The 25,844-nt window shown below is 35.7% G+C and overlaps 1 protein-coding gene across 1 annotated transcript in view; it reads left to right on the top strand.

The window, feature by feature from the left end:
• The window catches only part of JMY (junction mediating and regulatory protein, p53 cofactor), a 65,088-nt gene that overhangs the window by 11,637 nt on the left and 27,607 nt on the right, over positions 1 to 25,844 (top strand). The window contains exons 2-4 of the mRNA XM_068176349.1: positions 6,653 to 6,826; positions 20,409 to 20,559; positions 22,323 to 22,492. Coding sequence (XP_068032450.1) covers positions 6,653 to 6,826; positions 20,409 to 20,559; positions 22,323 to 22,492 — 495 coding nt within the window. The remainder of the gene's footprint in view (positions 1 to 6,652; positions 6,827 to 20,408; positions 20,560 to 22,322; positions 22,493 to 25,844) is intronic.

The raw sequence follows: 25,844 nt of genomic DNA, 5'->3' as shown, positions 1-25,844 counted from the left end.
ATTGTTGGGCCAGCACCCCATCTTAAATGTGTTATCCTAGAGATGCTGTTGTGGTTGCTAATGGATTTGGCCTTGGCCAGTAGTGGGTCCATCTTGGAGCTCACTGGCTTTAGCTCTGTTGGACATGGGGGACGCTTCTGGCATCTTCTCGCGGATGCCACTTCTGTAGTCCTCTGGTACAAAACCCTTTCCACCCACCCAGAGCATCTCTGTACACATGTACTGAGGTCCTGGGCTCACTGTGTACAGGTAAAGGACTGTTTTAAGTAGTGTTTAAAGGGAAATGATGTGTTTCATTTTGTATTAGCAGCTCTTCAGACGTCTAGATGACACATCTTATGCAAGTATTCTTAAATTTTTGTGTTTTGAACACCCCATGTTTGGCTTTCCAATGTCTTTGTTGTGTTTTCTTGTTTGCTGTTCCATTTTTTTGGAATACATGTGAACTTTGAACTTGATTGCTATGTACGTTTTATCTGTGCTTTTAGTTTAATTAGTTGAATTAGCTCAGCTTTTCTTTGAATAGCCATTTTAAAAACTACCCAAATCCAGACAAAAACCTTGGCAGTGCATGAGCATACATTTCCATTCCCTGTCTTCAGAAGTCTCTTTGAAAAAAAATGGACACTTTTTGTGCACTCAGTAGGTGGTCAATTGCTGTGTTGTTTCCAAATAAGTTGGTATGGAATTTACTTGTTTTTATCTTTTTTAAATCTTAGGAGGTTAGACAGATGTAGTACTGGATCCAGCACTTCCCATGCTAGTCAGTATTAACTAATTTATTTATGACATACTCCCTCTCTATCTAGGTTTTGTGTTCTCTTAGATGATTTCTGCCCTAGCCATAAAATATACTTTAGATCTGTGTGGGAGAGTCTGGCTTTGGTCTTTTACTGCTACAGTAATGCAACTGATGTTTTTTTACCACAAAGGTAAGGATTATTGATGGCAGTGCAATCATGCGAACAGCTGGAAATCCTGGCAAGTCTTAATCTCTTAACTGTGATAGGTGACATTTAAGTACAGAGCTACATGTTTGTAAGAGTGAGAAAAGCAGTTTGCCTGTAGTGAAGATTTCATGTAATTGAGACTTCTGTTTGTTGTCAGGACATGTAGGAGTGTATTTGCTCTTAACAACGATTTCTTTTGTTCGGTTAAAGAGAAACAGTTCTAAGCATGTTCTAATGCAAAAAAAAAAAAAAAGTTGCCTTCTGTGTTCAGTTGCTAAACTTTTGCATACAGATTTTACATACTCTCTAGCTTTACTTCTTTATAACTCACTGTCTGAATCTCATGTCGGACTATTGCCAGTGCATCATCAGGAGGACAGAGTATTCTACTCTTAGGACTGCTGTTCTCTGGACAAAGGATGGAGTATCTAACACTACTCTGTCTGGAGTACTGTACTTCTCTCTGACAACAGCTATCCATAGTTCTGCCTGTGAAACTGAATATGCTTCAATTTGAAACTTTAGAACTCTTCTTGGAAATGGCAGGTAATACTGTCAGGCTTCTGACAGTCTAAATTTGTAGAAAAATAGGGTGTTCTGTAGTTATTTCTGAAGTATGAAGGAACTTAGGAAGATACTGAAAAAATATCTTTATGACTGATTTTATGTAAAAATGGTTCTGTGTCATATTGCAGTGTTTTTATGAAATACACCAAAAATAATAACAGGGAAAGTTTTGGGAGTATTAGAAAATATAAGACTTGACTCTTCTATGATTAAAATAAACTTTGGGTTATGCACCCAGCTGTCAACCTGCACATAATTACACTTTAGTAATGCTTTTAAAGCTTTTTGAGCAAAATAAAAAAATAAGGAAAATAGAAATAATCTTTGTTATATAGTTCAAATATATGTGCTGTTAAATTAAAAAAAAAAAGTGTTTCCTGCTAGTTAGCATGTATCTGCATAATAGTTGCCTAAAATACATGGATTCATTTAGTTGCGAACAATGTAACATCTGTGAAACATGATTCTTAAAATAAATGCAGCATTCAATGGGTATAGCACTAGGCAGGCCTGTACAGGATATTACTCTACTGTCCTCCACCCACTTCCTTAAATAATGTAATTAAAAATTGTGAAAGTTAAAAATTCATACTGAGACTGTTGAAGTAAATGAGCAGTAACACTGAATGTCTGTGCCAAGAACTAGTCTTCACTGGGGCATAAAATATGCCACAAAAATTGTTCATGTATTTTATGCCAATACCTTGCCTGGCTTTAATGTTCTGGGTTGGTCTAGACACTTGGCTAGGTACTCATTTAGTACTGCCTGTTTGAAAATAGGATTATACAAAATCAAACTACCTGTGGGTCTATGGAGGGTGTGGTTTTCATTATGACATTAATTCTGTGCTAGTTCCAGCATCCCAGGTATCTAGTAGAGTGAATACCAGCTGGATGGCAGCCAGCTAAAAATAATGCTTCAGCTAGCTTTGATCTGGAGTAGGAAAGCTCCATCAGACTGCGTTATAATGGGAGGTGCTCTGTGCAGCCAGTTTGACACCATCTGTTTCCTGTGTCAGTGCCCCTTCCAGACTGCTTGCAGTGAAGCACCTGGACTCTTCATCAGGGTTAAAAGACTCCGTACAGAAGTAGAATCAAAGCTATTGGTCTTCTGTTTATACCACCCTGGATTGTTGAAGCCTTGGTGGTTGGTATGCACACCAGTTCCAAAATGTGAGAGAGAATAGTTCTGTATTCCTTTAAACCATTTATGTAGAATCATTTAGGTCAGAGAAGACCTTTAAAATCATCAGGTTCAACCATTAATGTAGCACTGCCAAGCCCACCACTAAACCATGCCCCTAAGTGCTACATCTGCACATCTTTTAAATACGCCCAGGGCTGCTGACTGAGCCACTTCGCTGCACAGCCTGTTTCAGTGCTTGACAGTTCTTTCTGTGAAGAAATTTTTCTACTGTCCAATATAAACCTGGCACAATTTGAAGTTATTTCCTCTTGTCCTGTCACTTGTTGCTTGGAAGAAGAGATGGATCCCCACACAGCTGAAAAAAAAACCAAAAAAAAAAACCAGTTGACCAGTCACCAATAAGACAAACTCTACATTTGCATTAGGCAAGATTAGGGAAGAAGGTTGGCAATGGTATTTCCAAGTGCTGTATTAGCTATACTGTCTTATTTCCCTTTGTTTAAAAAACTTAAGAGTTGACTTTTATAGTTAGTTCATATAGTTCAGGTGATTTTCCCTAGAAGCTGATCTACTCATCTTGGGGAAGACTGGATATTTGCTCAAATACACATTTTCAAGTAGGTTTTAAGTAAGCTACTGTACCATTTTGAGAAGTGCTGTATCTAGAAACCCCATTTAGTTTTTTGTAGGTCTTTTCCTCTCTCTCTCTTCTCTTGGGGAAACATACATTGCAATGGGACACTGTAGTTTTTCTGCTTCCTTGGTAGCTGGTAGGGCGAGCAGCTATTTTTAACCAGAAGGAGTCAGATATTTTGATTTATTTAGGTTAATTTTGTAAAACCTATTCTATAGACAATTCACCAGTTGCATGAAAGGCACCTTAGTGCTTTTCTTGTAATGTCGGTCCCAAGGCTGAACACAGTATTCAAGTTTTATGTCCATGGTTAGTGTTTTTCATGAAAATTGGGTGTGAATAGATGGATGGGTGTAATGAGGCTGTATGTAACAAATACTCTCAGGCTGGTTACTTTCCTATCTGTTTTGAAGAATTGAAGGATAGGCTGGTTACTTTCCTATCTGTTTTGAAGAATTGAAGGATACCCCTATTGAATAGCTCGTTGATCTTTGCATTAAACCAAATAAGATTATACTCTTTGGTTTCTAAGTAATTTTTCTTGTTTTGTTGCATCTTTTTTTGGAACTGTTGAACAGATGACATTTTGTTACCATTTTCATTCAGAAAGCCTTCATTAGTAACAGGATTCTGCTTGCATCATTGCCTTAGGGATGAAGAATGGAAGCTTACCTTGTGTTAATAGCCAAAGAATGTATATATAATTATATATTAATTTGTTATTAATAACCTGCCCTTACTTCTGTGTGTTTTTTTTTTTTTAATTGAAGGCTTGGTATTTTTGAAGGAGTTGAGAATTAGGATTTGATTCAGCAGCAGGCTAACACAGGCAAAACCATGAAGTTATACTCATTTACTTACCTTTTGTATGCACAGGAATGCATTGATAATTCATTATTTTATCCCTGCTATTTTCAGTGATAGACATGATTTTTTCTAAACAGCCAGCTAGTTATCAAGTTTTTATCAAGTTTTTTTTATCAAGTTTTAGTTAGCAAGTTTTAAAACACTAGTTTTTAGTGTCCTTAAGATGTCTTCATACTATTCTGATAGTCATAAAGTTGGATTGCTCTTCCATTTCTTGGCACTTTCACTCCAGCTTATGCAAAGTTGTACCCATCTACCAAAATACCAGAACTACTGAATAGGCCTTAACAATGATCTGTGACTAAAAGGGAAGAAGCCCCTGCACTGTGTTGATGTGTCCCTGGAATAAATGTACTTAAGATTTCCCTTTAAATGATATTTAAATTATTACATTTTCTTGAATTGTCTTTTTTTGCTGCCCTCTAGAATTTGTATCCTAGTAGAATGGTAGTCTTTCATGATGAAACAGAGGTGTAAATTTATTTAATAGTAAGATACTAATAGCCTAAGCAACTAAAAGGAAATTGTCATGTACTGGTAGAGGTGCTCCTTTGTGCAATGGGTGGCTTGAGAAGAAAGATTTAGTAGCTTGATGGAAGGCTAATTACAGCTTTAGGACTGCAGAGAGATTTCTGGTTGTGCTCGGGGAAAGTAGAAGAAAGCTGGTATATGGCAACTCTGCTTTTGGGCCCTAGTTACATGAAAGTGGAGCTGTGGAAGATGGTGCATTCTTAGACAAGATGGTTGAAACAAATAGTGAGTTGGAATAGTGTGTAAGATTCATAGGGACTTAACGCATGAATCCAAGAGTATCCGGGTTTCTATAGTTTCAGGTTATGTTATATGTATCTAAGACTGAAAGTTAATAAAATGTTAGTCTTACAGACTGCAAGTCCAGTGGTTGTGTTCTCAGTGAGAACTCAAATGCTACAAAATACTATGTGCTACTGGAAGAGTAGAAGAGCATAGCCAATGACTTTGTGATAGGAACAATTGTCTGTGTGAAATTGTTTATGTACAAAACAGTTTGCCTTGTGCTGAAGTTTCCTCCTTGTGAGGATTTTCACATGTGTTTTACATCCTCTCTCCCAGACCTTTCTTCTCTGCTAAACCTTAATAAGGGAAAGCTCTTCCTGTCTTTTCATGGAATCTGATTGTTACTTTATTACTGAATGTATAAATAAAGCTGCTACGACCATCTCTGCATTCTGTTCTGCATCCTCTCTCTAACCTTCTTTAGTGCTTCAAAGGTGGAGCTACATAGGTGTTCTAAAACAAACTTTCCATTACTAAGAAAGACATTTTTCATACCCATTCTGGTAACTGAAACACAGTTCACTATACAGAGAGTATTAAATGGATGGTATAGCATCCAGCTTCAATGAACAGATAGAAGATAGGATGCATTTACACCATAGTGTTACTAATCTGTGTTAAGTTTAAATCAACTTGGACTGTGAATATATACTATTGAGATGATAATATAAAAGGCAAGAGACTTTGACTTAGAAAATTATACAAGACAGAAATTAATTTCAGATAATCTTGTCTTTGTAAATACATTAAGTACTCCACATGTCTCTATGAGATGAGTTTTTATTAAACAACTAAGTATTTTTTATTAGACATGGTGAAGAGTTTCCAGCATGATGTAAAGTCTGCTCAGGCAAATGCCCAAAATAGATGCAAAAATGAGCATATACAATATACTAGCTACAATCATGCATTGTAGCTAGTTTGTACAAACAAGTGAATTTTCTGCTTAATAAGAACTAAAAGAACAGACAGACTTTGTTGTATTTTCTTATATGAATTACAGTAGTTTTATACTAACATCTAAGTATTTTTAAGGATTATAATGCTTATGTAATTCCCATTGTAAAAATAAAATTCATGAAGCATTCATACATTTGAAGTTTTGTGATTGAACTTTCTAGGAAGTTTTGTTTCATGTGGGTTACTCACTGTCTGGGACCACACTGATGTAGTGGAGGCTGTGTGTATCCAAAGAACAGACTGACAAAAAACTGCAAAACCCAAACACCAGAAATTCTCAAAAATGTAGAAAGTTGAAAATGCAACTTCTCTTTTTGTCTCCTTGTCTATCACTCTATTTTCCTCTGCTCTGATACCCAAAAGTGGGAAGTGTCTGAAGTAGCATACCTGATGGCTGCGTTATAAATTGTTGTGCTAAGTTGCTTTTCCTGTTGTCTTTGTGCCCATATTCATTACCTTCCAGAAGTATTTGGAAATTGAAAAACCAGTCTGAGTGCTGCTCAGTTAAGGTTATCAGAAGTGTGCTCATACTTAACTGGCTAAATTGAAGATGTGTTTTGGGAACTAAGATGGTTTTGTTTATTTGTCTGGTGGTTTTGTGGGGAGGGGAAGATGATACAAGAGGATAGGCTAAAAAATATTTTTTAAATTGCTTTCACTTTTATCAGGCACGTTCCAATATTTTCATTTAAACTCGTACTTTTTCTGCAGCTTCTGGAAAAACATAAGAATACAGAAAGTATGGTAGAGCTCCTTGAACTGTACCAAATGGAAGATGAAGCCTACAGTAATCTTGCAGAAGCAACCACGGAGCTCTACCAGTACTTACTGCAACCATTCCGAGATATGAGGGAACTTGCGATGCTTAGAAGACAGCAGATAAAGGTAGGGTAAATGCAACTGAGATTCTTATTATTTGGGAATTTCTGCTTTTTAGTTCCTGTTTACTAGTTCTGTTATGCATTTTATGAAGTGATATTTTTCCACTAGATGCTGACTGTTTTTCTGGGCTCTTCATTAAATGAGTGCTATTGATGAGTGAGACCATCTGACATATGTAGCTAAACACTACCTGTTTATCTTACTGTCTTACCCTTCAAATGCATGGCTGAATTAAATAGGTCAAACTTAAAATTTTGTGGTTGGGAATATTGAGTAATATATAAAATACAAAGAGATATGCAGTATTTATAGTATTGTTAATTCTAGAAGATTATCTCAGGAAACTAAAATGAAAAGTAACTTTCTGTATAATCTGGTGAACTGTGAAAAGTCAGTAGCTTTTTTCCTCATGTTGCAAAAGATTTAAACGCACGGAACCACATTAAAATACATAATTTGTTGTAACGCTTGGACAGTATATTTTCCTAAGAGCTAAAAAAGCCATCTGAAGAATACTGCATTTTGGTAAATTTGTTCCAGAATGATTATGTTTGTTATATTTGAAAGTAATTCTAGTCTTGAATGCTTAGCCAGAACTAACAGATGGTATCTTTATTGCATCTTGGATGTACTTTTGATAAAATTATTAGTTCCTGTGCAGATTATTAAGACTGCAACCTTCTGATTCTAAGCTAAAATTTTGTTTCATTTAGTCTGTATTGTAAATGTCATTTTATCTCAGCTTGTTACCTTATTCAATTAGCCAACAATTTCTTTATTGTTTTCAGCTTAAAAATAGTGTTCATCTCTGGTTTTGAGAAAGAATGAGGGAGGGAGGCAAAAGGATTTATGATGTACTAGTTTTATTTTGACATATTGCTGTGTGCCTAAAGTAATTTTTCAGAAAAATCAGCAATCTTAAATGAACTCGGTTTTATAATATGATGATGTTTTAACTAAAAGTGTTCTTTCTTCTCTTGAATGATGTTGCTGCACAGAGAATTGGCATGAATATTTTTTCAAACTTATTATGCAGTTGAAGCCTATAAACACTTCATTTATTAAAAAGCTTTCTTCAAAGCATGGTGAAATAATTCCCATCTTGTTTGAATTTTTAGTAGAGAAAAAGTTGATTTGTTTGTTCTTCTGTCAAATAAGAGAAGTAAATATTAAAATGAGTAGAAATACATATTAAGAGTTATGTTGTGTTTTTCTCTGTTTTGATTTTTTAAAAACTCAGTAATCTCTTGAATTCCAGTTTTAAAATGCATCATTTAATGTTCTTCCTGAAAGGTTAATGTTGATAAACTTCAGAGGTGTATTCTGTGGTTGATTATTTTAGTAATACATAATTTTTTCTAATGTACATTGTGTTCTCTTCTTAACTTGGCAATTTGTGAGTTAAAAAACTTGGTCATCTGTATAATGCAGTAGAGAAAGATGCCATCTCTTGTTTTTCCTTTCATCGTTTGAGAGAAAGCAGTACTTGTATCTATGATGACAAAACATATATTATACTGGGTAGCTAGGATTGAAGAAATGTTTTATAAATAGAACTTGTGCATGAAATGGTTTGTATTAACTTGCTGCATATGTTTTTCTGGCAGGCTTTAATGTTTCAGTTTCTTTAATGTTTCTGTATTAGGTATCTGTTTCTGATTTGTGGGGAATTTATTTTTGTTTGGATTGGTTTTTTGGGGTTTTTTTAAGAATTTGGGAGGTTTTAAGTTTTTTAATCAGCTTAATTTTGTCAGTTTTCAAAATGAGTTTAGAAGGAAGTTAATTACATCATCTGTAATCTTTGGGAAGAGTGTTTTCTGATTTTGGAGCAGGACATAAAAATTGGAATATATGTCATCTGGTGTTAAACTTCTGCTGTTCTTGTGAAATTTTAAGGAAGAGACAAGCCTATAGGAGGCAAGGGAAAAACAAAAACAAAGTTCTGTCTTCAGTGGAAGCTTAATAGAGAGCGACATCTTTATTGTACACAGATTCCTTCTTTGGAAAAAAACCCTACAAACAACAAACCAAATCAAACAACAAACCTAACAACCCAGAATGAAAGTTCATAACAAGGTTAAAAACCATGTGGAAGCTTGGAAATGTAGATTAGTGCTGCCCATTATAGACATGATAGAATCTTGTTTCATTTTATATTTTGATACGCTGGTTTTTCAGGTGTATTTTGCTTCATTTAGTTTAAAGGGTGGAACATTTAGGTGTGTGAAGAATCAAAGCTGTGAAGTACTTAAATATTTCTGGATTTGAAAAGCAGGATGAAAAAGGTATAAGATCATGAAAGGGAAAAAAGCTGGGTTATTATGAAATGAGATGTCACTGTGGAAAAGAAACTTCTAATGGCATTTCTGCTGAATTACGAGTTAGTCATCTGACCCTAGAACAATGTGTTCAGTAAGTGATATGCTTGTCTTTTTTTGGGCTTCCAGCATCAGAAACCTGGTTTTGTTTATATAAATGCTCTTTATATGTAAGTGCTGCTCAAATCCATGGGGACTTCACTCCAAGCATATCAAGATGCTTACCAGATACCATGCATTCTTGAAAGAACTGGGCACTGCAGGCACAGCTGTGTTTTGGACTTAAATCTTTGTATGTATGATATGGGAACAACCCTGCTCACCCCAAGGTATTTATGAGGGACACAGAAATAAAAGCCAACTTGTAATGAGTGGTATTATCAAATTGAGAAATGCCTATCAAATAAGCAAGTCTGAACTCATTTCAAGATTAAAATATAAGATACACTTACTAGACATACTCATTGTGTTTAGTATGACTGTATTTTTTTAGGTAAATGTGAAAAGTTGTATTGATAAGCCAGCCAAAGAGTCCATATGTTCACCGAATGCTGGAGAAGGCATAATAACGGAATTGAAGACAGTATTATATTTTTTTATACACGTAAAAGCTGGGCTAGATTTGTATTGGGATTTTCTGATTTAGTTATGGACTGTTGCTGGTTTAGTTGTAATAATATGTAAAGACATTCAAGTAGTGAGTTTTAACATGTTAATTTCACTATATGTGTTACTGGACCTTTTCTTCTGATTTCGGACTGTTGGGTATTGTATAGGCACCAGACAAATGAAGCTTGATACTCAAATGCTGTGTTACATGTTTTGGGCTGTCTGTATATTCTTCCAAGAACTGGGAAGACAACTGAACACAAAACTACAGGACAAACAAGGTTCATAGATTAATCTAGCATTAATGTTGAATTTTAAATGGAATTTAGGATACTCTTTTTGCTAAGAATCAGACTACTTGGCGACTAAGAAAGGGTGTTATATTTTTGATTCTAAAAATTTTTCACATTGATGTCCACAAATTTTTCCTTAAACAATTTCCCTGTGAAAATTTGCCCATTTTTTGTGTGTGCAGAACACACATTGCCATAGGAGAAAAGTGGGATGTAGTAGTCATCAATAGCTGGAAATAAAAATGCTAAGTGTTTCTGAAATTTGGAAAAATCAATGTAGATACCTCTGTTCTGGTGCCTTTGATTTCAGAAAATTAAATCTAAACTTTGTGAGATCTTCCACATAGAGTGCTGTGTTCTTCAGAAAGTATGTGAGGGAGCTACAAGTTAGTGGTTGATACTTGGCTATAGAACTACTGGCCAGGTTACTGCGATCAAGCTTTAAGTCTTCTAAGACTAAGACATGAAGCTTTCTTTGATACAGGGTACCAAATCTGGTTAATTAGAAAAGACAAAATTATTTTAAAAAATTACTTCATGGGCTAAACCCCAAAGCCTTTTTTGTCTGTATGTCTGTGTTCACCAGTCTTCATACAGTCAAAGAAGCTACCTTGCTACTTAGAATTTTTTATGGCCTTGCAGTTGTGGACAGTATTTCAATCATGATGACTAGGCACCGGGTTTTTCAATGCCAAGTGTAATCAGTGGGAAGCCTTCTCTTTTTATGCTTGGGGTTTTTTTGTCCTTGATATTGGACTAAAGATAAAATGTAACAAATTGCTTCACAACCTACATGTAGATGCCAGCAAAACTTCAAAACATGCATTCTTGAAGGTCTGAGTTGAGCTGGTTTTGCTTAACTGGAAACTGATTATTTCCCATTATGTTATATATCTAATTTTATATATATATCTATCTAATTATATCTATCTAATTATATATATATGTGTATATATATATATATATATATATATAATCATTAATATTAATGATTATATCTCATTATGGGTGAAAGCTTAGAGCCACCATTATATCTCAGCTCATCTCCAGGAAATGAGAACATTGAAAATTTATTGTATGTTAAATATATTAAACATACTCATAGCTTCATTGCTTACATGTAAATTATTTTTACTATACATGTTAGTTCACATGAATATGAGATTTTAATGACTTCAGATACATTAATATTGAGGTCTAGCACTGGAAGCTAGAGATTAAAACAGCATATATGTCAGTGATTCATAACATCCTGCTTTTAAAAATTTTGGAATCTTTTATTTGTCTGTCTGAAAGTTTGCTTCCCTTTCAAGCTTGCTTATGCATATTCTGTTATATTAAAAATACAATTCTGGCTCAAGTATGTGTAGATTTCTTTGTTTAATATATGGTGGTGAATTGCAGTAGTGAACTTTATAACTAATTTAACTTTGATTTATGCAAAATTAAGTACTTAGAAATAAATTACATTGTATTGAATGTGTAAAATTTTGGTTAAAAAATAGTTTAGTATGAAGTATGAAACACATTCAAGGGAGAAGAAATTTAGTGATGAGAACAGCTGGCAAAACTGAGATAATTAATTTAAAAAGTACTTACAGAATGTCTTTTTTGGAAAAGTCTCTAATCACATAAAGATGTTTTGGAGAAACTGTAAAACATTAAAGGATTTTAAACTTATTTTTTAATTTGTTTGCAGCTGAAGGTGTGTTCTCATATCATTAGGAATAATACTTATATAATACTAGGAATAATAATACTAGGAATAATAAATATAGCTTTTGAAAAACTTACAGACTGGAAAAGAAATCTAAGTTTATGCAAAACGTTCAGAAACTTCAGGGAAATTATTGCTTGCTTGTTTGAGGATATGATACAATATGGTGAATTATGCTAATTGTCTTTATAGTTTGATTCAGAAGGATTGTATGTCATTCTCTGTTTACAGTCTGGGCTATAAATCCTCTAGACTATTAAATGAACTCAGAACAGAACATTTTGCTGACTTAAAGTCAGGACTTTATGGACTTTCTCAAAAAAAAAAATGTTCCAAAGAGGCGATCTGATAGAAAGCAGACTGGTACTCTAAAAATCATTTAATGAAACTTAGTTCCTGGTAAGAGGTAGCTGACTACACTACAAAACTGTAGTGTATATCTGATTGGTTAAATCTGCTTGTCTGCAAGATGAGTAGAGTACGAGATTGCTTTAGGTTCAGCTATAAAATGGTTAATGAGACTTGTAGAAAAATTTTATTATGTTTGAATGCTGAAAGGTTTATTGTTTCGTTTTTTTAAAAAATCACTATACAAAAAGATGGTTTGAATAATAAAATGGCAGGTGACATTTCAGTAAAGAAAAATGAATGTATGTGCAAAAGGTTGATGACAACCTCCAGAAGCATATATGCATATTTATGTACATCTAATTAACTAATTACTACTCTTGCAAAAAAATTTATAAGATTTATCTTGAGTTTGCTGCCCAGTGCAGCAAAATGACACTTTTGCCAAATGCCAAATAGAAAACATTGTATTTTGTAATACATCCATGGTATATTTGCATCTTGAATGTCACAGTTTTAGTTTCTTCCTCTCAAAAATGTACCACAGTATCAGAATAATGACAGTATGGAAGATAAAAGTATTTCCCTATTAAGCATCCTTAGTGCTAGACCAGAGTAAAAGAATTGAATTGCCTTAGTTTGGAAAGCATGTGATTCATCAAAGATCGGAAAGATATGTAAATCATGAATGTTAAAGGATAGAAAGTATAGAAAATAGGGGTACCTCAGTGAACCTTTGGTGCTTTAAAACAACCTACAAATAAAGCAAAAACAAACTTTTAATACACCTTACATGCTCTGTGGCAATAATTTTCACAGTTTAAGTGTAGACACCAAATACATATGTATTCAGAAAGAAAATCATCAGTGTCTATTAATGATTCAGATTAACCGTCAGCTTAGGAGGCCTGTGAAAAAATTTGGGAGTTAGCAATGTACCTTATCTTCATTTTTTTTTTCCCTCAAGTGCTAGTAATGGAGGAAATAGTGCAGAAAAATGCTGAATCAGTGTATCCATTCAAAAAGGCATTTGGTGGAACTTTGAAAGGCTAGTAAACCTGCAGAAAATTCTAAATTATTTGTCCCTGAGGATTAGAGTCAAGGAGGGTGAAACCTAGAAGTGTATGATTTTTTTTTTTCCTTTGCAGTATTAGACATAAGGAAAGAGGAAAAAGGAGGAGATTTTGATGCAATGTTATTTAAACTGTGGAGGTCAAGGAGAGGGACTGAAGGCCTTCAGAGGTTGAAAAATTTGCTGAGAGTCTAAAGTTTACAAAAAAAAAATTTTACCTAAATATCTAAATTGTTAGGAATCTAGTACTTTTTAGTACTTCTTTTCAGTAGTGCTCTGAAAAAAACCCTTTTTGTAAGCTTTCATCATATTTTCTAGTTTCATACTGAAACTTATCAGGCTTTATTTGCTAGTTGTTAACAGTTATTTTCAGTATCCACATTCATGGCTATTATATGTCTTTAATCTGATTTCTTCTGGCTAATACTTTTGTCACTATTTCTCTTTTTTCAGTATATCTGTATATAAAAATTATCCACCATATTTTGATGAACTCTTGATATATATGCTTAACATTTTGTCTATTGCATATATTAAGTTTTTTTTAACTGAAGATTTAAAAATCTATCCAATCATTTTCAAGCACAAACAGAATATAGAATGTCTGGAAACACTCAAGCCCACTTGCCTTGGAGTTAACTTGGCTTAAACACATTTTCAAATAACTAGTAGAATATGTCTTCTTAAAAGTATATTCTCTGAAAAATAAAAGCTTTATTTTTGAAGGTGAACTCTCTTTTAGTCTAGGTCTCAGTTAGTGAAGCTGAAAGATTTTATGCTATACAGATGAATGAGTAAGTAAGGCGTAATGCTGGGTACACTCTTTGGCTTTTATTCTATCAATTGCCAATATAAAATACTGTAGCTTAGTGTTTTTAACACTTTACCTCTTTACATAAATTCTTTTGTGTCTTGGGAAAAAATACCAGTTAAATCAACCCAGTCTTTCCTCTAATGTTTGCCCTAACCTAAATCTTCTATGATTTTTCTCTTCTGACTGCTTCTTAGTTTTTCAGCATTCTGCAAAATATTTCTGGAAAAAACATTCACCACTGCACTTCGAAGTAGAATAACATTACTATTCAGTCTTCTTTCTGTATGTCGTAACATCTTGTTACCTTTCGGTTTGTTGCTTCCTTTACAGTCTTGACTGAATTATGTGTGTTGTTCTCCTGTGTTTTAAGATAATCAAAACTCCTGCAATTTGTATTTTAGTCCCAGGTGCCAGATATTTTGAGGCATCTAGACCATGCAAACTAAGTGTGTTTTTATGTATTAACATTGAAGTCTGTGTCCATGTTCCTTAGGGTAAAACTGTAAAGCCCTTTTCAAAGCTGAATGATTTTACCTAATATATTTAGAGCTGTATGTACAGAATTATAACTTATTCCGGGAAATAGTGTTGGGTTTGTGTTAACAGCTGGGAGCACAGTTAAATTAAAAACAACAACTGCAAAAAAGTTAGCAAGACCTAGCTTTGAGAAGTGTCTGACTAGATGCTGAAATGCATGTTTTCTGGCTACTATGTCTAGCAGGCTGTGGTTGGAATTGCTTGTTTGACCTCTTGGAGAAGGCAGATAGCTGAGCCTTTGATCTGAAACATGTTTTTAATGTATAAAGCCATTTCCATTTTGTGTTTTGCCACTGTCATCTGCACTACTCACTTAGTTTACTTTTTTTTGTTCTTATAATTAACTGACCTGCTGTTACTTGTCACATTTTCCTCCTTTTCTACCTATTACAAATCCATCCAGGAGAAGAATAACAAAGGGAGCTGGAGAGATGTGACATATCCCTGCCTAAGTTATTACATGGCCTAGGTCAAGTCTTACTTCTGTCAATCTTGTCCATTATCCAGAAAAAAAACATGGGAGGTATTAAAGACCTTCACTTAGTACATGTATAATATATGTATATCCCATCGTTTCAGGCCTGTTGCTCATATTTTCTCTCAATCAGCTTAGTTTATTCTCTTCAGAACTTAACCATAATTTGCAAATTGTTCCAGAGAAGGATATTTCGAGTACAGCATTGCCTCTGTTGATCCATCCTCATTTGCTTATGGGCTAGTGTAGGAACCCCCTTTCAGTTTGTTTTCTCTGAAGAATTCATTTGTTCTCCTTCAGAAACATATCAATACAGTGTTGAGTTGTGTTCTTTTATGTTCCATTAGTCTAAAGCAATAGCTGATGAAAATAGGTGCTTGTGTGATATATTGAAGTTAGTGGCTTCTGCTGTTTCTATCCCTTCTTCTGTGTTTTGCACAACCACTTTTGTGAAAGCTGTTGTAATTTTCTTAGCTTCAAAGCATCATTTGAAGTAAAGCTTGTAAAACATGAAAGTCTACAAAAGCAAGTTTCATCATTGGGGAAAAAATCATAGCAAATTTTACTGTGAAGCTTGGATTCCTCTCAAGGAGAATATAGGCTTTTAAAAGGAAGAATAGCTGGATTGTTTTATTGGTAAAGTGATGAGTAGAAGAGAAACTGTAGATTTGGCTACTCATCTAATTGTGAGATGAGAGGTTTTTCTGTAGACCAGGCTTTCTCTAAAACTTTTGAGTCTAAATGAGCAATTCCAGGCCAAAAACTCACTTTGAAAAAAGGTTAGGTAACTGCAAAGCCTTTTAGGTTAGGAAGAAACTTCAACTACATTAGAGTTTCTTAAATTTTAACTAAAAATATTATTAAATCAAAAGCAGATACACAAGTTTACAAGAAATGTCATTAGATGACAGCACTTTTTAGTTACTCTTTACCTTCTTTTAGTCATATTTAGTATGGATAATAGTAATTTAAAAATTATTTGATTAGTCTCTAAAATGACATCTGCTCTTTTATGAGCTATAAAAACTGAAGATGCTTGCATCATAAAGGTGACCAAAATAAAGCATAAACAGATTATGCATGTATTGCAATCAGTAATGGAATGCAGAAGCATGTAAGAGCTTCCTTTTAATTCCATAATGAGAGTTGTTGTCTTACATCAAGGTGATTAACTATTGAAAAGAATATAGAAAACAAAGTCTTCAAAACTCACAAGCCTGTTCATGTTGATGTTTAATAGTCCATGGCTACTCCCTTTTCCTTTTTAAATTCTTAGCTAGGACAGAATTAGGGAGTGGTCACTTCTGTCATGGAGGTGTTTGCAGGTGTGGAGAAAACCTGCCATTTCATAAGCTGCAAGCTTGAGAGGCATGTTCCTTATCTTTACTCCCCAACTTTTCCCCGTTATAGCTGCAGTCTTCATTTAAGCTCTTTCCCACCACAGGCTTACTTTCTATTTGCTGTGATAACATATGCTATGAATAATTTCTATCTTGTATATAAACATACCACAGTTATATTATTTAAATTGAATATTATGATTTAATATATATTTGTGTAGATTTTCTCTAGTGACATTTTGTTGGACTGAGATATAATGCCCAGACAGCTGTTTGGCAAAGGGGATCATATATATTTCACCCCTTTGTCTCAGTTGTTCATCTCTGTTTTTCTCTGGAGATTCTGCGCCCTGCCTGGAAAGGATGACAAGCATAAATTTAATTAATGACCGGTAGATTATAGTAATTCTCTAGCTAGCTTGCACTTGAGAACTAGTAACTCTTCTAAGTTGTTGGTGCTGTCAGTATTTGCACTCACAATATGGCTATCTCTTTTTAATGTTTTCCCAAAGTGTGCCAGGTCCATGGCTAGAAGTACCTTTTTGTATTCCCTCTATCTTCTAGTTTGTCATAGTTACTTGGTTTGATTATGAAGAATGACCATAATTACCTTTGGAAAGGTTGTGATCAATATTTTCTTTTATACTGGGTTTTTTTGGTTGTTTCTTTTTTAATAACTATTTTCCATTTTTACTTTTTTGATGGTGAAATTGAATCAGGTGGAATGAAGTGGCTGGATGGGAAAAGATTGGTTTTCCCACAGGGAGCACTGGATCACCTTCAGGTCAATGGAGTGGCTCTCAGAAGGCTGCAGGGCATGTATGTCAGGCAAACCCAGCAAAGCAAGCTTGGGCAGGAACATCACAAGCCTGAACTGAGAAGCAGGGAGCAGTAGCCAGCTAGATCTGAGGCGCCAAAGGAACTCCTAAAGTTTGCTGCCACTCAGAAAGTCATTGAGCTAATAGAAACACAGGTGGGAGCTGTCTTCAAGGAGGCAGTGCAGACTCTATTCATTGAATACTGTTCTGGAGTCACCTTTTGACAAGTCTGCTTTTCCCAAAATCAGATCCTGTCTTTCATGTATCCAAAGAGTAACAGAGGTCTTTGTGACTGAGGATTGTTACTCCAGCCTGGAAGCTTCTTCTTGAACTTTCTCATTTGGAATTTGTCACCTTGAACCTCAGTTCTCTCAGGCTGGCATAGCTGTGAAGAGGTTGTGGCTGTGGTAGTCTGGTCCAACAGCTTAAGTGAAGAGAGCAAGCTTTTCAGTTTAAGGTTCATCCTTAGCTTCTAGCCATTCAACTTTATTAAGAAAGCATGTGGGGTACTTCACCTGTCAAAGACAGGTCCCCACTCGTACCTAGATTCCGTCTTCACCTTTAGATTGGATGCTGCCTTTGTAATAATGAGAGCCTCATTCTTTGTCGTAGTTGAACCGTGACCATCAACTAAGCCCCACACAGTGGCTTGCTCACTATAGCTCAGTGGTGATGGGAAGAGAATGGGAAGAGTAAAACTTAGAAAACTCATGAGTTGAGATAAAGACAGTTTAATACACAAAGCAAAAGCTATGCATGTGAAGCAAAGCAAAACGGGGAATTCATTCTCCTGATTCCTGTGGGTAGGCAGGTGTTCAGCTATCTCCAAGAGAGCAGGGTAACAGTGACTTAGAAAGACAAACACCCATCCCTCTGAATATTACCTGCTTCCCCCAGCTTTATTGCTGAGTGTTCTATGGTAAAGAGTGTCTCTGTTGGTCTGTTGGGGTCAGCTTTCCCACTTGTGTCCCTTTCCAACTTCTTGTGAACTCCCAGTCTCCTCAGTAGTGGAGTGGGATGAGAAGCAGAAAAGGCCTTGGCTCTGTGTCAGCACTGCTTAGCAGTAGCTAAAATATCCCTGTATTACTAAGACTGTTTGCAGCACAATTCCAAAACAGAGTCCATACCAGCTAATACAAAGAATACTAATCCAGCCAAAACCAGCACATCCATCCTCCATTATTTCACATCTTCAGAGCCAGAAGGTTAACACTGTGTGTGTGTCCCTTATCCAAGCTGCAGAATGCAAAGTCCAAACATGAACATTAGCTGTACCTTTGATTTTTTTGATTGTACTGCAAGATATTTAAGAACCATGTTCTAAGAGCTTGAACGTCTGGCTAGACGTGTAGGTGTGGGCAAGCATGAAGGCAGGTCAAGCAACATTAGGGAAAAGTTTCTATCCATTTTATCTTTCTGGGGCTCCTTTCACACTCCTGTTAAGCATACCACTGTTCCTGCAACCTAAAGGCAAGTTGTTGATCTGTTCTTATTCATGCAGTTGATCAAAGCCACGACTTCCTGGGTTTTCTCTGTGTTGCTTTATGAGTACCTTTAGCACTAACTGTGATATATGGATGACATACTTGGGATTCTGGATAATGAAAAGATGCTTCCCTTTTTTGTTACTTGTAAATACTTGCCCTAGAAAACAAAGATACAATATTATATTTTGCAATCATGAAACTGTTTAGCTTGCACCATGTGTGAATAATATTTGGCAGACAAAACTTTATTTAAAAAATGTTACTTTGAGGCTTACTCTCCTAGATCTCATGCCTAATAAGAATGTTACTCACATTACTCAGTGATCCTTTGTCAATTCAGTTACCTCATCTCTGCCAAGGAGCAGAAAAGGATGACTTTTCTGCTGTGTTTCTTTTTATCCAGCTTCACAAATGAATTTGCTGTTTCAGAGTTCTGTGTAAATGAAAAACATTAATTTCACCAGTGTGTAATTCACTGGTATGTGTGTATATGTATATATATGTCTACAGTTCAAGATTTATTTGGAAACCTTTCTGTCCACTCGTAAGTATTGCCTGTGGGAAACATGGTACATACCTACTCCATAGAATGACATGTTACAATGTATCTAGTAAGTGTTATTCACTTACCACTTGTCCACATTATACTTAATCTGTTGCCTTTCTAAGAGTTTTGGAAATATATAAGAAGTAGATTCAAATACCTTATTAATGTCCTCTAAGTGTTTTTCAAGAAATCAGCAAGTGTTTAGAAGGCATCTATTTGTTTTAACTTGTGAAAAATCATCCGTCTGAGAGATGGGGACAAGTAGGTATGCAGAAGTAGGTCCTGAACAGTCACTTAAAAACCTTTCATTTGCAATTGAACTATAGAGTGGATTGGCTATTTAGATCAGATTGAAGCTTTGTGAAATCAAGATTAATACTTGAGGCATTAGAACTTCAGGTTGAAATATTCAGGGACATACAAAGTTATGAGCACTTTTGGTTTTGTTCAGTTTTGCCTATACTATTAAGGTGTCTTCTTGACTGATAGATATGAAAAATATTAATAATGAATACTTTGATATTGCATGAGCAGGCTTAATTTTTTTATTAAGTTACAACAGATGTAGTCTGTTGTTGTAGTGTGATAGGTGTATAAAAATTCTCAGGTTTGGAAGAGAAAGTTCTGTATTTATTATTTGTAAAACAAACTCCAAGTCTTTTATTGGCTTCAGCTAGCTGGGACATCAGAATAAAATTGCCTTGATCTTGGCAATGAAAGGATGTTTGAGCTCCTAGGCACTAGGAAAATATACTTTTTAAAGTCATCTACAACAAAGAAAAACTTCTAAAATGTTGATGATCACTTAGCTAGCGCTACCCCAGGACAGCACTGGTTGCCAGCTTCATTCTGATGGAAGAACATTTATTTACTTCAGAATGAAATAGTCCAGGCTGGAAGAAAGCCTGGATGAAGCATGAAACATGCATGTAATCTGCAGATAATAAGATACATAATAAAAAGATGTTGACAAATCAAACTTATATATATGGGTTTTATGTGTCCAGTAAGAACAATAATTATGAAAGATGGATGTACTTTTTCAAGAGGAGGAAGTGCTTCCAAAGAGTTTTTTACTGTTGAGTAGAAACTGTAGTGGTAGTTATATCTCTATTTTGTTTCATTTTCTTTCTTAGCCCTGAAACTGTTTACTGTTGGCAGAATAGCTGCAATTAATTGTATTTTTAATCATGGGCTGATTTATTTTCAGATCTCAATAGAGAATGACTACCTAGGCCCCAGAAGAATTGAGAGTCTGCAAAAAGAAGATGCTGATTGGCAGAAAAAAGCCCACATGGCTGTGCTTTCTATTCAAGATCTTACAGTTAAATATTTTGAAATAACAGCTAAAACACAAAAAGGTAGTTATTTCCTGTCACCCTATCCATCACATAAAAATTTAAATTATTTAATGTTTACTATGTTCTGCATTGTACTGTGAGTTTTTTTTTCAGCAATTTGTCATAAGGAAAATGAAATTGTCATTCTTATTTGTTTTTTCTTCCCTGTCTGTTTGAATATTTTACTTGTAAAACTTTTCAGAACATCAGCAGCAGTGCACAGAATAGAAATTTTGGGTAGAGGTTTTACAGACACTTTCTCAATGTAGTTACATTAGTGATACTCTGTATTTGCAAAGGATTTAGGAGCATAGAGTCCCTGGTGGATTCTGTTTTCTGTACTGGATATGGCAGAACCCCATAGCAAATGTTAATTGCCTTTCAGTTAATTTCCTTTTCTAGTCTTCCTTGCCTTTCAGTAATTTTTTTCAAAACTCTAAACATTAAGCAACAGTTTAACTACTCAGTGAAAGCTGCTCTGTTGTTTAGAAGCCTTCATGGATATAAGCTTGGCTTTTCAGTGTTTGAAGAATGTGATGGTTTTAGTAAAAAGCGGTGCAGTAAAGGGAGGTCAGATGACTTGGTACGTATGCCCGTGCTCTCATCCTCGTACCATTTTAACTTAAATAACCAGTTTAATAGGACAAGCAGACTATTTTCTAGTTCACTGACAAAGGTTGTCCTGGTGTCCTCCCCTGCTTGACTGCAGGTCCTGTTTCTTTCTTTGCCTTGGTGATAGTGATTGTGCAAGATCCACAGGAAAAATCCCTTCTTGACTGGTAGGTCTCTTGTCATCTCTGTACATGACTGCTACATCTGACTCAAGAGATGCAGGCACTGCAGATTTACTCTGTTCAGTGACAACCCAAGTTAATGTGAAATTTCATCTTACTCTGACTGGGTGACTTAATAGGTCAAAGCATGTTGGAATAAATTTAATTAGAGGAAATTCTAAATGTACTAATCAGCTTCATTCTTTTTATAGTATGACAAAAGCAGCCAGTAAGATAAACTACTAGTTGATAATGCACATTTATAGATATTGGCTTGGTTTTTTTTCACATGATTTTTTATGTACAGCAGTTAGGATTTGGGGGAAAACCAGTGGAAAGTGATATGTGTGAAGGCTGATTACAGCGTAGATCTTTAAAATACAGGTTATTTACCTGGTTTTTGTTTTTGTAGTTTTTCTTGGCCTCCTACTGATCACAGGGTAGTCCTACATACCCAGATATTAACAGATGGCAGAGGAAAACCACATGAGAACATAAAGTTGCTTTTTATTACCTGAGACCAGTATGTAGTAGTGTGTGGTGACTTAATGCCACCCCTTTGATTCCATTACTTTTGTGGCTTTTGCTTTTCAAAGCTAAGTACAGTATCACATGACCTGTATATTAACAGTGGTGAAAATCTTGTATGTGTCCACCTAGATGTTATCTGGTGCCCAAGAATAGTAAATCTGAATCAGGCAAGGGACTCCTTCATTTTGAGTTAAAAGACAGATGTTGTTTTAATTTCATGCAGTGTTCTTTTTTCATTCTTCAGATTTATTTTAATTTATGACTGTACTATAAACGTTATTAAGGTAAGCTGGAGACTTTAGTAGCTGATAATTGGTGGTTACAGAAGTGGAGAAAATTTGGGATCCAGTTCAAGACCAAATGGTTGTATTAATGAGATTTTTATTAAGTACACACGTGTGCATTTTCTTTGCAGCAGGATCACTAGTGGTTTGATGAATCGACTAGTAAGATGCCTGCCTCTTTTTTTCCTTTCTGTAGCTGTGTATGATCGAATGCGAGCAGACCAGAAAAAATTTGGTAAGGCAGCATGGGCAGCAGCAGTGGAACGTATGGAAAAGCTTCAGTATGCAGTTTCTAAGGAGACTTTGCAGTTGATGCGTGCTAAAGAAATCTGTTTGGAGCAGAAGAAACATGCACTGAAAGAGGAGGTAAGTTTTCATGCCAGTAAGTAGAAAATTAAAGCACACAGAAAGAAGCAATGTTAGACATATGATGTTGCAATGTAGGGGTGGTGAGTTTTGTGCCACTTATGTATGTTTTCTGTTCACCTTTTCCTGGTTAGTCAACCAGAAAGACAGTTTTTGATGTTAGCATTTACAGCGATCCACTGGGATGGGTAAAATGAAGAGAAAGGACAGGAGAGAAATTGGCTGCTATGTAATCTGTGCAGTTTAGCTCTCAGAGGCATGACCACCTTTTCAGAATAGCTCTGACATTCCAGATGGAAGGTGTCTGACCATTAGTAAATATATAGGTAGCTGGACGGCTGTGTTGCACTCTTTCTCTGCTTACCTTAATTGCTAAGGCAGTCTTCCAGAGGGGGCTCTGCTAGCTACGGTTTTCCTGAGGAAAGAGTTCATGCATGAAACTGTGCTTAAATGCCTTAGCAGGAAAAAAATCCAGATTTATTGGATTTTATGACATCTCAAAAGTAACACTGCTTTAACTTCTCTTTTAAACTTTGCTATCATATGGACATTTGGTGCGAATAACTTTCTGTCATACTAATGTTAATGTGTGTTCTAGCAATTAGATGATTGTTTTAAGAGACCTTTTCAAATGCTTCAGCAAAATTTGACTAAACTAATGGTGCTGTTATGAAAAAGTTATCCAGAGATCTCACGACTTTAGCACTGCAAAGGCTGGTAGGTTTGTAAGGCTGATAGACTATGTGTCTATTTTAGGAGCCTCTGTAGAAGACAGCTTGATCTGCAGGGAAGAGAGAGTACATGCAATACCCAGAGCACAAAAATAGGTTTACTGCATTTCAATGCTCTTTAGATTTGGAAATCCAACAGTTGTCTGAAAACCTGAGTTTATCAGGCTGTTGTCATCTTTAGTCAAGAGCTGATGAGACAATCCAGCAGTACTAATGGAAATATATTGAATATTTTCACTTAGAGTAACCGTGCATCTTCTTTTTGTGGCACATCTTATTTTTTTCCCTGTGGAGACCTGTGAAATTTTGTTTAATGAGATCTCACTTGGGTAAATGAGTGAATGTTTGGTGTGATATGCTAAAGTATTAGGGGCTGCACAGTAAAAGGAAGGATTCTTTGTAGTATACATCGGGATGAAAGTGAGCTGTGAGTTTGAGGCTTTTGGGAGCAGAGAAATAAGGAACATCTAATGGCCATGGTGCTTTGGGATTGTGTATTACAAGGCATAGAGAGCTCTGGGTCTGAGTACAGTGATAGGGAGATAGCACCAGCTGCCTTCTGCTCTGATAAACATAGTGTCTTCTGAGAATGTAAAAGGCTTAAGTATAAAGAATTGAATGTGAGAAACCTGACTGGGAATCCCATCTTTGTGAAGAAAGGTGGCAGTCTCGTAAGGATAATGTTTGTAGAACTGAAATTCCTCCTGGCAAACCATTTAGCTACTATATTCTAGAAGATAAAAACAGGATATTTGTTTGAAGAGACTAAAATGTTCAAGAAATTAATACATCTGGATTTTAGCTGAGAAAAATGACAATTCAGAACAAAGATGTGATATGATTTCACTTGAGGAAAGTGTGTTCAACAAGTTGTCTATAGATTTTTGAACATTTCGTCTTGGAAATTTTTTGCAAGGGCATATTGGGTAGGAGAAGGGGAAATAGCTTTAAACTGAAAGTGGATGGGTTTAAATTACATATTAGGAAGAAATTCTTTGAAATTTGAGGGAGCAACACTGGAACAGGTTGCCCAGAGATGTTGTGGATCAGCATCCTGAGAAGTGTTCAAGGCCAGGTTGGATGGAACTCTGAGCAACCTGGTTGCAACCTCTGAGCACTCTGATTCAGTGAATGCAACCACTCTCTGATTGGTATGAATGCAGCAAAAAAGACTGTAAAGATTAAATTATTTGCTTTCATTAGTGCAGAAAGGCATTACAGGAAATTGAACTTGGATCACCCCAGTTTAAGTTTTTTGTTCCACCACTGTGGTGTTTTAACCCCAGCCAGCAGCCAAGAGCCATGTGGCTGCTCAATTGCTCTCTCATAAGTGGAATCAGAAGGGTTAAAAGCTAGAAAACTCATGGGTTGAGATAAAGGCAGTTTAATAGGGAAAGCCAAAGCCAAACACATGAGCAAAGTAAAACAAGGAATTAATTCCTGTCTTCCCTTGGGCAGACAGGTGTTCAGCCATCTCCAGGAGTTCAGGGCCCCATCACAGGTAACTGTGAACTTGAGAAAACAAAACTCTACTAACTCCCTCCTCTCCTCTTTCTTCCCCCCACTTTTTATACTGGGCATGATGTCTCATGGTCTGGAATATCCCTTTGGTCAGTTGGGGTCACCTGTTCTGGCTGCGTCTCTTGCCAGCCTCCCATGCATTTCTGTCTTCCCTGATAGAGTGACCATACAAAAAGCATATAAGGCCTTGGCTCTGTGCAAGCCTTGCTCAGCAATAACAAAATCATCTCTGTATTATCAGCCCTGTGTTCAGCACAAGCCCGAAACACAGCCCTGTACCAGGCACCAAGAACAAAATTAATCCTACCCCAGCCAAAACCAGCAGAACTGCAGAATGTTTCCCATACTGTTCTCATGTTAAATTTCTTTGTGTTTCTTTCACTGTGTTGATCAGCCTGAGAGCTACCAAGGATGCAGCAAATTAGCGGTACAGATTAGGTAAAAACTCGTAAGAATTGCTTACAATTAAGAAGAGAAATTTTTAACAGAATATACTGAAATATGTCCAAAAGTGATTGTACTGTTTTGAATTATCACACATTATTAGTATCTTACATGAATAAATTGTTGAAATTCAAGGTCTTTGTTTTACTTTTTCATGGGGAGCTATTTAGCTAGGATATCTGCCATACAGCAGTACTAATTTCCCATTTCATTTGCAACTGAAAGCTGAATAAAGTGACAGGGTACCCCTAAAACAGAACAGATAACTAACAGCATCTGTAGAGTATACTCTTTGTAGGGCAAAGGTACAGTTGTCAGTTGCTAAGGTCCTTTATCAGGCAGACACCAGTGCAACTGAATGAAGTACTCAGCGGCTATAACTTGGTGAGACTTTTGAAGATGGTTTGTGTGTGTCTTTATTCAGTCTTTATATACATTGTTTATTTAAATTTTGGAACATCTGTTTTTAAGAAAAGAATTGTGAAGGTTTGAGCCATTTTCACAGTTCATGGAAAAAGGGAAGTTCTTAAGTGTAGTCACATTTGACACTACCTTAATTTAAAAAGCAAACAAACATTTCCTACACCCACTTTCCTCAGCCCCAAACCCACCAAATTTTGCTGCATTTTTACAGTGAGGAAATCCTTGAAAAATGC

Source organism: Anomalospiza imberbis, chromosome Z (genome assembly GCF_031753505.1).
Source record: "Anomalospiza imberbis isolate Cuckoo-Finch-1a 21T00152 chromosome Z, ASM3175350v1, whole genome shotgun sequence".
Classification (NCBI taxonomy): Eukaryota; Metazoa; Chordata; class Aves; order Passeriformes; family Viduidae; genus Anomalospiza; species Anomalospiza imberbis.
Note: the sequence above shows the minus strand (reverse complement) of the source record. Positions and strands in the feature narration are given on the sequence as shown.